At 45.4% G+C, this 13,206-nt stretch overlaps 1 protein-coding gene across 6 annotated transcripts in view; it reads left to right on the top strand.

The window, feature by feature from the left end:
• rab3gap1 (RAB3 GTPase activating protein subunit 1) overlaps positions 1-13,206 on the top strand; it is a 40,766-nt gene that overhangs the window by 16,343 nt on the left and 11,217 nt on the right. For 4 of the 6 annotated variants that reach the window (XR_003410626.2, XM_027010036.2, XM_027010037.2 and 1 more), the window contains exons 11-18: positions 28-101; positions 1,875-1,967; positions 2,501-2,670; positions 4,754-4,894; positions 5,277-5,449; positions 6,174-6,228; positions 7,377-7,721; positions 10,656-10,793. Coding sequence is in view for 5 of the 6 variants with exons in the window: in XM_027010036.2 (XP_026865837.2) it covers positions 28-101; positions 1,875-1,967; positions 2,501-2,670; positions 4,754-4,894; positions 5,277-5,449; positions 6,174-6,228; positions 7,377-7,721; positions 10,656-10,793 (1,189 nt within the window). In the remaining variant the exon portion in view is untranslated. The remainder of the gene's footprint in view (positions 1-27; positions 102-1,874; positions 1,968-2,500; positions 2,671-4,753; positions 4,895-5,276; positions 5,450-6,173; positions 6,229-7,376; positions 7,722-10,655; positions 10,794-13,206) is intronic. The other 2 variants (XM_027010039.2, XM_027010038.2) reach the window with 1 other exon arrangement.

The following is a 13,206-nucleotide window of genomic DNA, read 5'->3' as shown; positions in this document are numbered from 1 at the left end:
CTTTGTGTCCACTCTCTCCCCCTGTAGTGACTTGGACCCACTTCAGGCCCCTCATTGGTCTGTTAGAGTGCGGAAAGCAGACAACCCCCAGTGCTTACTTGGTAAGAATGTCACACTGATGTTAGAACAACAACGCTTTACAATCAGTCGGGAAAGCACCTGAAACCATCATGCAGTTAGCATGCTTTTTCATTTCAAATATTATATTGGAATACATATCGCAGCAATAGATCATTAGCACATTAGCACAGTGTGGAAGAGAAGAATTAAAATGAAACAAAAACGCAGCTGTCTGGAAGTCTCTCACTTTGAGCTGGAATCCACTCTCGTAGGCTACTGTAAGGAGAGAGATTAGCTAGAAAATTGTTGTTTTCAAGTTGCACATAAAAAGATTGGTAAGCAAAAGTCACTGTGAGTATTTAGTAATGAGCATGAAAATAATCATTCAGCCAGTGAAATAAAATGGACAGGAAGAGTCTGATGACTCAGTGTAGGGGAGTGAGAAGTAGGATCTCATTTCCTGGAGAAACCTTTTGATAGTAGGACTCTGTTTGGATAATCATAACTGCAGAATGTGGTTACTGCATAGGAGAAATGGCAAAGGTAAGCAGGATTTAAAGGAGCAGGAAAACAAACGTGAGCAGTGGCCTGTGATTTTTGTGGTGGCCATAGGCACGTGGGCTCTTAAAGGTGTGCTTCACACTGGCTCTCATTGTCCTCCGTTTATAAAAGAAGCATTGAGGGCCTCACAGGAGCAGAGCTACACCAGTCAAGCCATATTATTCCATATCTGACTTTGCCTTTCACTGCTTGTAACACCAAAATCCCTTGTGCCACCTTCTCTGTACTGAGCGTAGTGCTCCACATATCTAGCGAGCTTTTCCGAGTCCAGCTACCAGCCGCATGCATCTGCTGTTTATCATTCTTCCCTGTGGGGAAAAACGCACCGGATTTCTCCCTGGAAGTTCACCGAGCCAGTTTCACAGTGTGCCGAGCAAGTGTGCAAACCGATGAAGCGCCTAGGGGGAACTTATCAGACACGGCAAGGCTCAACATGTACTGATACCTCTTAACTATAACAGAGGATTTCCAGAACTGGGTTTATTTCTCAGATTACAAAAGCAAATCTTGGTTTTTTTGCTATGGCAGGATGTATAATATGGGGTTTGCTTGTACTGGTAAGTAAGTAGGTAACATTTAATTATAGAGCGTGTTTACACAACTGCTGTTGATCCATAGTGCTGTATGACAAGGAAGACATTTAGAGAAAATATTTAAAAAACTTATAAGTTCCAGTAACAAAACTATATTTCCTGTGACAGATAATGTCATTGGTGTCCAAAAGCCAGTGCATACAAGTATGTTTTTTTAGTTTTAAAATCTGCAACAGAAGAAGCATTTCGAGCACCAACTGCAAACACACGGCTGACCTTTAACTTTCATCCAATGTGAGAAACATTGATGATCTGCTGTGAAGATAACCTCAAGGGTCTGGTGGCAGAAGACAGACATAATGGATATGAAATCTAGCCAAGACCCATACCCTTCAGAGTTTTAACAACAATAAAACAAATAATATATTGTGTTGAATTCTAAAGTGAATTGGTAAGCAGTGATGTGCAGCTGAGACTGAATAATATGCTTCCTCTTTTTTCCACCACTGTGTACTCATGCATCGGCATTTAGAACCAACTGCAGACATACTGAGCTGTATGAGGTACGCGGGCAGTATAAGAGAGAGTGTGTGTGGTGGTGAGGCAATGGTGTATGTAGCAGTGATTTTTATTTTTTATTTTTTTTCCTCATGAGCTCAAACAGATCGATTCAGTCACTGGCTTTATGCCAAGTCTTTGATGATGACCTTTGAACCTCAGGTGACTTTCTCATGGAGTTCTTCAAACTGTGCAGTCAGAAGGAGTCCACAGAAGAGATCCTAGGGAGGAACTCAGTGGAAGAGGAAGGCAAAGGTTAGTGTCTGGATCCGAACAGTGCTGCTCCAGCCTACTGAACGATGGCATGGAGGTTCTTATTACATACCTGTCATATGCTTTTGATGTGAGATTTTTATTGCTGGTTTACACAGCAATGCATCTTGACAATACAGTGAAACCGTTCATGTGATGTTGGTGGTCCCTTCATGTGACAGTCATGTAAAACACTGGCATGTTTTAATTTGATCAAGATGATTTACATTTTTGGGATGCGTAGAGGCTGTGATTCATCCTAACACCCACAGAACAGTCATTTGCAGTGTCTAAAGAAGGGTCAGGGTACTCATAGCACACAATACAAACAGAAAATCCTCTAATTTTATTTTATTTTTTTAGAGGCCATGTTTGCTTACTGCAGTCTTCCACAAAGTCAGTACTGCAGAGGCAAATATTTTTCTTGATGGCGATCAACCAGCAATATATTGTGCATTGCTGCTTTTAACAGGTTTGCTGATGTGTGTGGCATTTTAGGACTAATTTTTGAACTTGCCTGTGTGGCGGCATTGCAGAAAACAGTGACATCACGCAAGCTCTGTCCAAGCTGACGGAGCCTGCAGCCGTGCCCATTCCCAAGCTCTCCGTCTCCAACATGGTGCACAGCGCCCGGAAGCGCATCCGCAGACATCGCCGCCTCGACCAGTCCCCCCTCAGCAACGACATGCTCAACTCCATCCTCTTGGTGAGGGACACACACCCACGCATGTACATGTGCGCAATGCACGCACCCCCCACCCCACACACACACACACACAACCACACATACAACCATAGTTTCTCAAGCTCAGCCTTACTGAATGTGTATTGGCACATCTACTACGATCCACCTTCACGTTCATCCGAGGACAGTTGGGAAGTGAGGTATGAGTAACAGCATCTCGAAATAAAACCGTTCTGATACAGATGACATCACCGACATGAGCTCAGAGTCCCAAAGTACTTCTACAGCAGTACAGTTTGTTCCAAAGTACAATATGCAACTTGGAATAAAACGTCTCTCCATACTACAACGGTGAATACTAATGCAATCATTCTAATGCAATCAGGTATGCTGCAGCACATGAGCAAAGAAATCAAACTTTACACTTATTTACTGACTCCACATATAACTTTATATGTTGATATACTTAAACACAAAAGCAAACGGTATTCCTTTTTTTGTTTTAATGAATTACAATCACCTACACTATTAGGTCCACTGTAAAAAGTTAATCACATTTAGGTTTCATTTATGTAAACCATGACTCTGTTTTCCTTCTCTGTCTGATGTGTATTACAAACACATTTGCTGGGCTTTAGCACAGTATGAGCAGACAATAACAGATTGCATTACGCCTTTCTAGCGTAATTGTAATAGGCCAGCTCAAGGCCAGCGTGTTCTTGGGGCTGCCCCTGACTCAACACGTCTGCTTTAATTCAGCAGAAGGACAGATGGTAGGCTGGATGGTGGACAGCAGCCACGTCCCTGTCCCGCTCGCGAGGGGCCCGGGCTGAGAGACTCATAACAGGCGCCCACGTCCAAACACGGACGTGTGCCTCCAAACCAACAACCCGCACACTCATCACATGTAATTCCACCCTTGAATCCAGGGTTAAGGTGACTGCATTTGGCAGACTCTCTTATCCAGAGTGACTTACAGTACGATGGTACGTGTGCTCCCTGGGGATTGAACCTTTTGACCTTGGTGTTACTAGCACCATGCGCTGCCTGCTCTGTCAGGTGAGCTACAGAATTGGATTGATTTATCATCTGTGATTAATATAATAATACTCATATGACTATCCTCTATCTTCTCTGGGAGAAACACTACGTGTGCGGCCTCCTGAAGAATAGCAAATCTGTTTAAATGTGACCCTGGCTGGTTGGGCAGACAGATGTGCTGAGCTGAGCGCTTTGGCTCGGCCGTGACACGAGACGGTGAAGCTTTGTGCCTCAAAGTGGCCATGTGTGCCACTGCACTGTTGTTAATTCCACCACTGCGCTTCCACCATTGAAGAAAATGCCATTTGAAGAATCAAGTCATAATTGAACAAAATGAAGCAAAGAAATTTGAGATTTGAACAAAGTTGTTTTGTCTGTGAAAAGAATTTTAATGTCTTTTGCTCCATTGGCGCGACATTGGCTAGTGAAGCATATGACTAAAGCAGTTTTATACAAATATGCTGCAATGTGCTGTCTTTTTATTTTTACCCCTGTTGTTAAACAGAGATATGAAAGCACATAGTTATTGTGGATTTAGTTTTATGAAACTCAGGTGCCATTTCACAGAGCTGACATAGCAATTTTTTAGTAATTAGCCTAAACAGTCATCGACTCGAATCTCATTGGCCCAGAGTCTCAGCAGTGACTCATCAATGAATTAAACATTGCAGTGAATGGTGCAGGGTGTTCCATACATTTACATACTGTGGTTTACAGACGCATTCACGGAGACAAGGACTCATGCACTTAGGTGATCGGAGGTGTGAGAAACTAAAGCAAAAAAGTTTTGCTAATGAGTCTTTTTATACTAGGGACCAATTAAGAGTTGATTAGTTAGGCGAAACTAATTGCTTCCTTTGCAAGAGTGGTGGATTCGATTTGTCGCAAAGTCAAAGTCCTGGAAAACATTTTTTCTTAGGTGTTACATTGTTTCTCAGTACACTTGTTTAATTTGGACTATTATTGCTGACTGTGTGTGTGTGTGTGTGTGTGTGTGTGTGTGTGTGTGTGTGTGTGTGTGTGCGCGCGCGCGCACGCGTGTGTGTGTACACTCCTCTGTTAGTATCTTTTCCCAGATGCAGCTGTGGATCGGCCAGATTTAACTGATGCCAAATCCCCCCAGTCCAGCTCAGGGGGAAAGAGTGAACGTGACACAGAAAGCGATGACTATGTAGGAGGCGCCATACAACCCCACCTACCACACGTCTGTCGTCTTCACTGTCTCAGGATGCCCAACAATCACTACAGTGTAGCAACGCAGAAGAAACATCTTCATTAACTGTAGTTTCTATTGACTGCAAAGTATTTGTAGTGAAGTGTAGTGGTCAATTAAACCTGCATTTGTATTAATGACTCTATGATTTTACACAACAGACTTCATATTTATGACTTGTTTTCGTGAGCTGCAGTATTGGAGTTTATTCACTAGGACTGTCCTTTATAACAGCATGAGCACTGTGGCTTAATTGAGGCCAGGTTTAACCAAACTCAGGCCAGCTCGTGTGAAGGGGAACGGCGAATAACCCTTCAGCAGTGCGTGTGTAGGGTTCTTGTACGTCCTCCTCATCTCTCTCCACTGTGCGCAGAACCTGTTTAACCTGCTGAAGTCGGCTCCATCCCACAGCCTGACCTTCCGCTTGGCCCTCTGCATGTGCTTGGTCAATTTCTACCACGGAGGCGTCAGGGCAGTGGCCCACCTCTGGCAGGAGTTCGTTCTGGAAATGCGCTACCGCTGGGAGAATAACTGCCTCGTCTACGGGTAAGATGATAACATGATGATTTTAATTTGATGTTATTTAGATAGGAAATTTGTTTTCTGCAGAAGGCCTTATTGGTTTTAGGTTTTTTGCAAGGTTTTTTTGGTTGGTTGGTTTGTCTTTGACCTGAAGACCAAAATGTCAAACATAAATCTTTACTAATGAATAGACAATGTCTGATGCGCACAACATAAAATACTTTGAAATCGCCACATGACTTCTAATTCAAGTCCTCCTCTATGGACCCTAAAGCCACAGAACCAGATGACCGCGTCCTCAAACCCACCCACCTGTACCTCTCTGTCCAATCTCGGACCAAAGCCACATCGAGTTCAGCCGAGTCTTTGGCAAACATGGCGATCGAGTCCCTCTGCGTGCCAGCGTCTTGCTGCACTGCGGACCCAGACTTTGTTCGGCGTTTGCAGGGAGAGCCATGTCCTGTCCCGCTTGTTGATGAAGTGGCCCGAGAAACAATGAGCGGGCCGGTACTGCTCGCTCCCCAGCTGCTCCGCCCTGCCATGTCATTGTGTGCAAATGAGAGGCGGCGCTTGCGGACGTCAATGCCGGGCGGGCCCGTTGAACACGTCAATGGAAGCTGGCCGAAGGAGGCCCATTGTGTGGTGTGCCTGTCCACGTGTTAATTCTTTATCAGCAATGCGTCTGCTAATGTTGTTGTTGTTGTTGTTGTTGTTGTTGTTGTTGCTGATCTCCCTTTGGCATTTTCAGGTTGGCTGCCGGCCCCCCCGACCTCCGCTGTTGCCTCCTCCACCAGAAGCTCCAGGTAAACATCCATGATTTGTGTTCCTCGTCTTTGGGCTTTTTTACCCCTTTTCCTGCTTTTCCCGGTGCGCTAGGGCCTTGCGTCATTTCGACTTGGAGACCCCAGAATCACTTAATGGAAATTTGAACCACATGGGATCCAAACACTTAAAGGCGCTCTGTGTAGTATCTGTGTCTCATTAAAAGTGGAAGTTGCCCAAAGTAGCTAAATTAGTCTAAATAGCACACCGCAACTTTGCAGTCTCTAGTAGCTTTCCAGTGTCACAATAGCTTTAAACTGGCTTTGTTCCTCCCTTTTTCTTCAATTTTAGTCACAGTAGCCAAGTGTTACCAAAGCCCTTATTTAAAATGGAGGTCCAGTGGGGCCTCTGATGACCATTTCCCTGCTATTCCTTTGCATCCATTGTAGTCAGGCATGGAAACGGGCTTTATTATTTACTCATCTGTGCCATGAGGTAGGGAGAGAGGTAGGTAGAGAGACTTTAATAAAGCTATCCAGAGGGAACCGAAAGAAATGGAGGGAAAGAGACAGAAATGCACAGAGAGAAAGAGAGAAGGGGGTAATATCTGTCTGGGTAGCTGGAGCAGAGAAAGCCTCTTTATCTGCAATCACTTCAATAAAATGGGGCACCCAGACGGAATCTGTGGTCATAAAGGGAGAAACGTAACCCAAGCTGCCATTACCTCTCTGTTTGACTGTTTCTCTTTGCCCCATTCTCTCACTGACTAAAGTCGTGTGTGTGTGTATCTATCTGTCTGTCTGTCTTAACGTAATTCTTCAAGCCAATTTTATGGAAAGAAACTGGTAACCCAAAGGACTTCATTGAAAAAAGGAAAAAAATAAAAATCATATGTTCAGTTTCAGAGGCCCAGTGCAGAATAGGCCGGTCAGTGGCCTAGCTGTTCCAGTGTAGCTAAGCACACAGCTGGCTCGCTTGGATTTACAGCAAGAGTCTATTCTTCATTATTCACAGACAAAAAAGGTTCCTCTAATTTATTAAATGATCCCTCATTGGGACTGGGTCATTTGGAGCATATTCCAAAAGAATATCATGGCAGTCGTTGTAGAAGTGCACATTAAATTACACTGTTTCTTATTGCCCTCCTGTAACTACCTGATCAGAGGCTTTTTTTGGTACCCAAACGCAGATGCTTAACTGCTGCATTGAGCACAAGAGGGCAAGGGACAGTGGCAGCGGGCGTGACCGGAAGGAGGCAGCTTCTGAGAATGGAATTCTTAGCCCCACCTCCACTGGTGCCGGCCCCACCCTATCTGAGACCCCGCTGGGAAAGCCTTGGGACTCATGGAGTGACAGTGAAGATGAGTTCTTTGAGTGCCTGAGTGACACGGAAGAAATTAAGGATGTGCCTGCAGACAGGGCCAAAGGCGGGGCCAAGGAAGTGGGCAGGGCCAAGCCAGAGGGCCGCCTCCAGCCCCACGGGAAGCTGACACTGCTGAATACAGACGAGCCACTCTATGTCCCGGTCACACAGGTGCGTGGGTGGGGTGCCACACTTTCTTGGGTGTATGGCTCTTATATGAGGCACTGAATATCTCATGTATATACATATTTTGCATTTTACTGTGGTAATAGAACTCTCTTTAACAGAATGGTCTTGGGTGTGTGCGTAATTCTGTTTCTATGTGGTGTAGGTATGGCAGTGATGAGATGTGGGTGGGTGGTGGTGGGATGTGTGTTATGTTTGTGTTTTTGCTCCTCACTTATGTCATAATGCAGAAAAAAGTGGCTTTTGGACATCGATTGTAGACATTGCTGTTGCAGACCGAAAAAACTTTGCAAGCCACTACTTCGTTATCTTCTTTTTATTATTATTCAATGCAGATTGTTTGGCTCCAAAACCAGGAGTTCAAATCAAGTTATATCACAATCATATAAAAGCAGTTGAAGCTCAGCACATAAAAGGATTGTTCTGCAGTTAGTCAGCACACAGAAGTAGGGCACAGATGGATAACACTGGCGTTTGCCAGTAGCACGGTCTTTTGTTGCGAAAGCTCATACACGTTTTCGCACCTTGGAATATCGAGCACTTCCTGAACCCCAAAAAATTAATTTCATCCTGTGATACTACTCCTTGTATGCGTCTACAACTACAGTTAAACCTGATCTGATTCTTAAGCGCCAACCCAACGTGGCGTTCACTACCTCATTGTCCTCGTTGGAGGTTTTTGTTGGGTTTTTTTTGTTTGTTTTTTGAGGGTTTTTTTTTTTTTTGCTAGCTTGCTTGCTTGTTTTCCCCCTGAACCTCACTGTCATCTGGAGACAGACAGCTTCACTTCGGTGAGGTTAACGAAGCCGATCGTCTGAACCCCGCTGAGTAACCAGAGCCTGCCGCTGTGCAGGAAGACATCTCCCTTGGCACACCTGGAGCACATGACTCACTGTTCTGGGATCTGCTGGGGAGATGCAGCAGAGAATGCCGGGCCAGAGGGAAATAAAGGGTGGCTGACCTGGGAACAGTGGAGAGAGAATGTCAGCAGATTTTTTTTTTTTTCTGGCTTGTTTGTTTTTGGGGTGTAGTGCTGGATGAATCTGTTCTTTCTTTCTCTCTGTCATTATTACAGTTTTTCATTCTGTTTCTTCACACGTTTCCCCACCCACTTTCCCCCTTAGATCTTCAGCACATTCTTTTCTTTAACAGTCTTTCTCGTTTTCTTCTGAGCTACTTCTGTTGAATAATTCCATAATTCCCTTATATTTGTCTGCATAATCCATGCTCCCTTACCCCAACCCCTGCCCTCGATCCCCTCCATTGTCCACGGTCCCCTCCCTCGTCCACTGTCTTCCCCTCAATCACTGTCCCCCCCGATCACTGTCCTCCCCTCTCCCCTCCCCTCGTCCACTGTCTTAACGGTGGCTCTGCAGCCATGGATAGGTTTGGGGGGGAGGTCTTAGCAGTGGCTCTTCATTGCTAATGAGGCTCTCCAGTCTCTCCTTCCCCCGTTTTAATTAGTCTGCTAGTAAAGTGTTGCTATGCCGTGGTCGCGGCGACTGGCCCTATTTATGCTCCCCACACTTTCTCAAGTGCGCCACTAATGGCTCCTCTGACTATGTGCTTTTTTTTTCTACACACACCCACTGCTGCTTTTTTACCCTTCTAATTTCATTAGAACTTTCTCTGAACCCGCTCACACATTATCCCCCTCTACATAGTCCACACAATCCCAGGGTGAACACAGCATCAAGCTATTGTTAAAAAGCTATTGTTAAAAATCTATAGTTAAAAATGACCTATTCACCATCTAGCAAGAGAACTGCAAACCAAAGAATTGGACGTGCTTTCTGCACACACTTTTTTTGTTCCTTTGCATGCCTGCTCACAGAACATTAGCAGGGGCCTGCGTGTTGCCTCCGTTCATTATGAGCTGCAATTCCAGCTGTGCTTTTTTACCGCTCTCTTCTTCCATATTGCACTCCTTCCCTCCTGCCCCCGTTTGCGGTTGGCTACTGACACGTTTTGTGGGGAGCCTGCCGAGTGACGGGCCTCTTGTTCCGGAGCTGGGCGCCCTCCTCTGCCCTCTGCTAACAGCCAGGAACCATGCCGCCGATGGCGCGTGTCAAGCAAAACCTCACAAGCCTCCATCCCAAAAGGGACAAGCGTGTCACCCAAGCATCCAGGCCCCCGCCGCTGTTTGTCAGGAAAATGAGTGGCGATGGCGCGGTCCTCGGTCAAGACATGCCATTGAGCTGCGTATCGAAGGTCCTGCTGGTAAAGACCATGAGATTACTACGGTTTCTACGGCTTCCCATCCTGAGATGGGAAGACATCAGTGTTGTATTTCATTTAGGGAGGCTCTGTCAAATCATTCAAAAAATAACATTAGCTGAGTTTTTTTTACCTTACCAGCTTAACACTGGTAAGATTAGAACACATCGTCCTGTGTGATTGTCTGGTTTTGTTCTGAGATCTGCCATAGAAGACTTGTTAGTGAGGCTCTGTGGTCATTAGTGGGTCGAAGGTTTGAATCAGAGCTTTTGCAGGACAGGTGTGGCCTGTCAGGTTCATAATAATGAATCTATAGAGCTGTCAGTTGGCCACAGGTCCACGTGTGCTGGCTGACAGCCAGATCGGTTTGCTGTCCCTGTCCAGTTGAACGAACAGACCTGCGAATGCCTTTTTCTCAACAAAGGTTATGTTGCATTGCCATGGAGGAATTGTTTTCTTGACGAGATACGCGTTGTAAAGGCCTTGGAATGTTTCACCAAGGATCACACGTATACAAGCTTTAAAAATCGCAAACCTTACTGTTTGCTTGCTCTTGATTTTGGCTTTGAGGTCAGCAATTCCACTGAATGGACTTCAAATAGGTTCTGACACTCATGTGAGGAAGGTCTTCAGAAAGGCTACAGTAGCGAACACACAGGGGAGGTCATGGTTTTGGTCCGTCACTCTGTCTGTGGCACGCAGGAGCCGGCTCCCATGACGGAGGACGTGCTGGAGGAGCAGTCGGAGGTGCTGGCCAAGCTGGGCACATCGGCTGAGGGTGCACACCTGCGCGCCCGCATGCAGAGCGCCTGCCTCCTTTCCGACATGGAGTCCTTCAAGGTGAGCGCGTCACGGGGGTTCACACATGGTTACGCCACTTCCTGTCATCTCCATTAAGGTTTGAAACATATTTGAAGTGCCTGCCAAAGGAGTGTGTCAAACATGTCCCAGGGTGGCACAATTTGTGAACCGAAGGGAGGGAGATAACCATATGCTAGGTGTTCAAATGGAGTTGATGGCCTGGGACAGAGCGTTGATGCTACTTGTAGTCATGGTCTTCGTGTTGATCATGCAAGCCAGTACACCCTCATGGAAAAACCAATCTGTCCTCTCAAGGCTTCTTGAATGGGTTGTACCAAAAAATGCTGAACATTCTGATCAGCCCTTCAGCTGCATCTCAGTCAGTTGAAACTGATTGTTAGCAAAGTCATCAGCAGGAATAATGTGTCTAAGTATAAAAGGAGAAATGTTATTAGATGCCACCTTCGTATGCTTAATTTAATTGTGTTTGATACCTCCGTCACCATGGAGGATGCGGCTAATTAACAGAAATTTCAGTTTGGAATGCAAGAGGTAGTTGGCCTAATGAATTACTATGTCGGATGTTCAAGTGATTCAAGGTAAGAAATTTAGCTGATTAAGCTACATTAACAGATTTTTTTTTTCATCTTCCCTATAATCGGAGGAGATACAATTGCTAAAATTTTCATCATATTTTTCACATATATTAGATGCTGTTTCAAGATATGGGTTAAGGTAATTGCCTTTCTTGGGGCTTTGGTCATGTTTCTGATTTTGTGCATTCAATCAAAAGCAGGTAGTTTAGCACACCCAACACATTCGTCCATGTAACCCAACAAATTTGTCCCTGTTGGTGAAATGTCACCACCTGCGAGGCAGGTTAAAATATCACCCCATATCTTTTACCTTAACAATGACAAGCTCGTAGGATCACCGGGCTCCTCATCCTTGGACCAAGAGTCAGAAATCTCTCTGCCCATTCCTCTGTCTTAATTTTAGTGGTGCAGAATTCACTGACCCGAGGATGAAGTTGCACAGCCCTTAAACCCCTGTCATTTTGACCTGTTTCGCCTTTTTAAAAAAGAGGATTTGGAGGGTTCCTTAAACAAATGTGCTCTTATTTCTAGCATGTTTGTGTATCCCCCGCGCCGATGGCTTGTTTCAGAGCGCGTGGGGCAGGCCGGACTAGGGAAGGTTATGCGTTCGCTGGATTGGATTCCGCTGCTCTAAAAAACTGCTCTAATTTCTGTCGAGCAGACACACCAACTTTTCTGTTTTTTCCCCTTCGCCTCGTGTCTTCGAGGCTGAAGCAGATAAATACTGTGAGTGTGGCTATCGCAGTAAATGGTCCCCTTAGCTGGAGATGGCCTCTAAATTTAGCGTAAGCGCTGTCTTCAATTGTGCTTAGCCAAGCATAATTTGGCATTTTGGCTTTAATTACCATCTCCCTCTGGGCGGAGAATTGAGAGTCTTGGATATGATGAATGGGCCGACTTAACAATATGACAGCGCTCAGAACCCCCACCCTTCTCCACACCAGCGACGTCCCCGCCCTCACCAGTAACCCGTCCCATCGCTGGAGGGACTGCAGTATGAGCTGGGCCACAGCTGACTGTACATCTGTTGTGGTCCCAAGCTGCTTTGCTGTTATCATCTGTCTCCACCCTGCCCTATTTTGAGCTTCTCCCCCTTCTTCGCTCTGACTGGGCGCTGACTGGAGTTTTCTTCTCAGCAACATTTGGTAGTGTTAATGGATCATAGCTAGAGCTGGAAGAGGCCTGACATCTCCATCAAACTCTGCTAAAGGGACATGATCAGATTGGAGATGTGTTTAATGTAAGGGCTGGGAGTTTTACCTCATGTACTCTAGCACATACTTTAACTGTGTAGCTGTCTCCAGTAAATGTCCTGAGCTGAAATTCAGGTCAGCCTGCTGAGCTATTACCCCCCCTTACACCTCACTCTCTTAAGTCTCTGAGCTGTCTCGTTCCCATAAAAAACTCACATCATTATGTCTCGGAGCTCTGTCTCCCAGTAATTATCGACCATGAAAGCATGCGGGGCTTTCACCAGCGGCCGGAAAGGTCACACACACAAAGTTTGCTGCTAGAATTTGTCAGCCAGCTCATTTACAACAGCACATGGCGGATGAGCCAGCTCCCTCTTTCCTCACTACTGGGCTGATTCATGCACTCATGCCTGTTTGCCAGTAATAATAATAACTAAAAAAAAACCTGATAGCGCATCACAGGGGGTGTTTGTCTTTCTTCTCTTCGTTTCGTTTCATTCGTCCTACTTCTCCTCGCTTGTTGATGGGTACAGAATGGTACGGTGTCATTCAGGGTTTGGATGGGGGAGGGTACTTTTTACATTTTTTTAAACATGGCTAACCATTCATGTAGTTCTTAAGGTGGGACATAAAGCTTTGTTCTGTTACTGACTCTGGAGGGAA

The sequence above is a fragment of the Electrophorus electricus genome, chromosome 25, assembly GCF_013358815.1.
Source record: "Electrophorus electricus isolate fEleEle1 chromosome 25, fEleEle1.pri, whole genome shotgun sequence".
Lineage (NCBI taxonomy): Eukaryota > Metazoa > Chordata > Actinopteri > Gymnotiformes > Gymnotidae > Electrophorus > Electrophorus electricus.
This window is presented reverse-complemented; position numbering and strand designations above follow the sequence as displayed.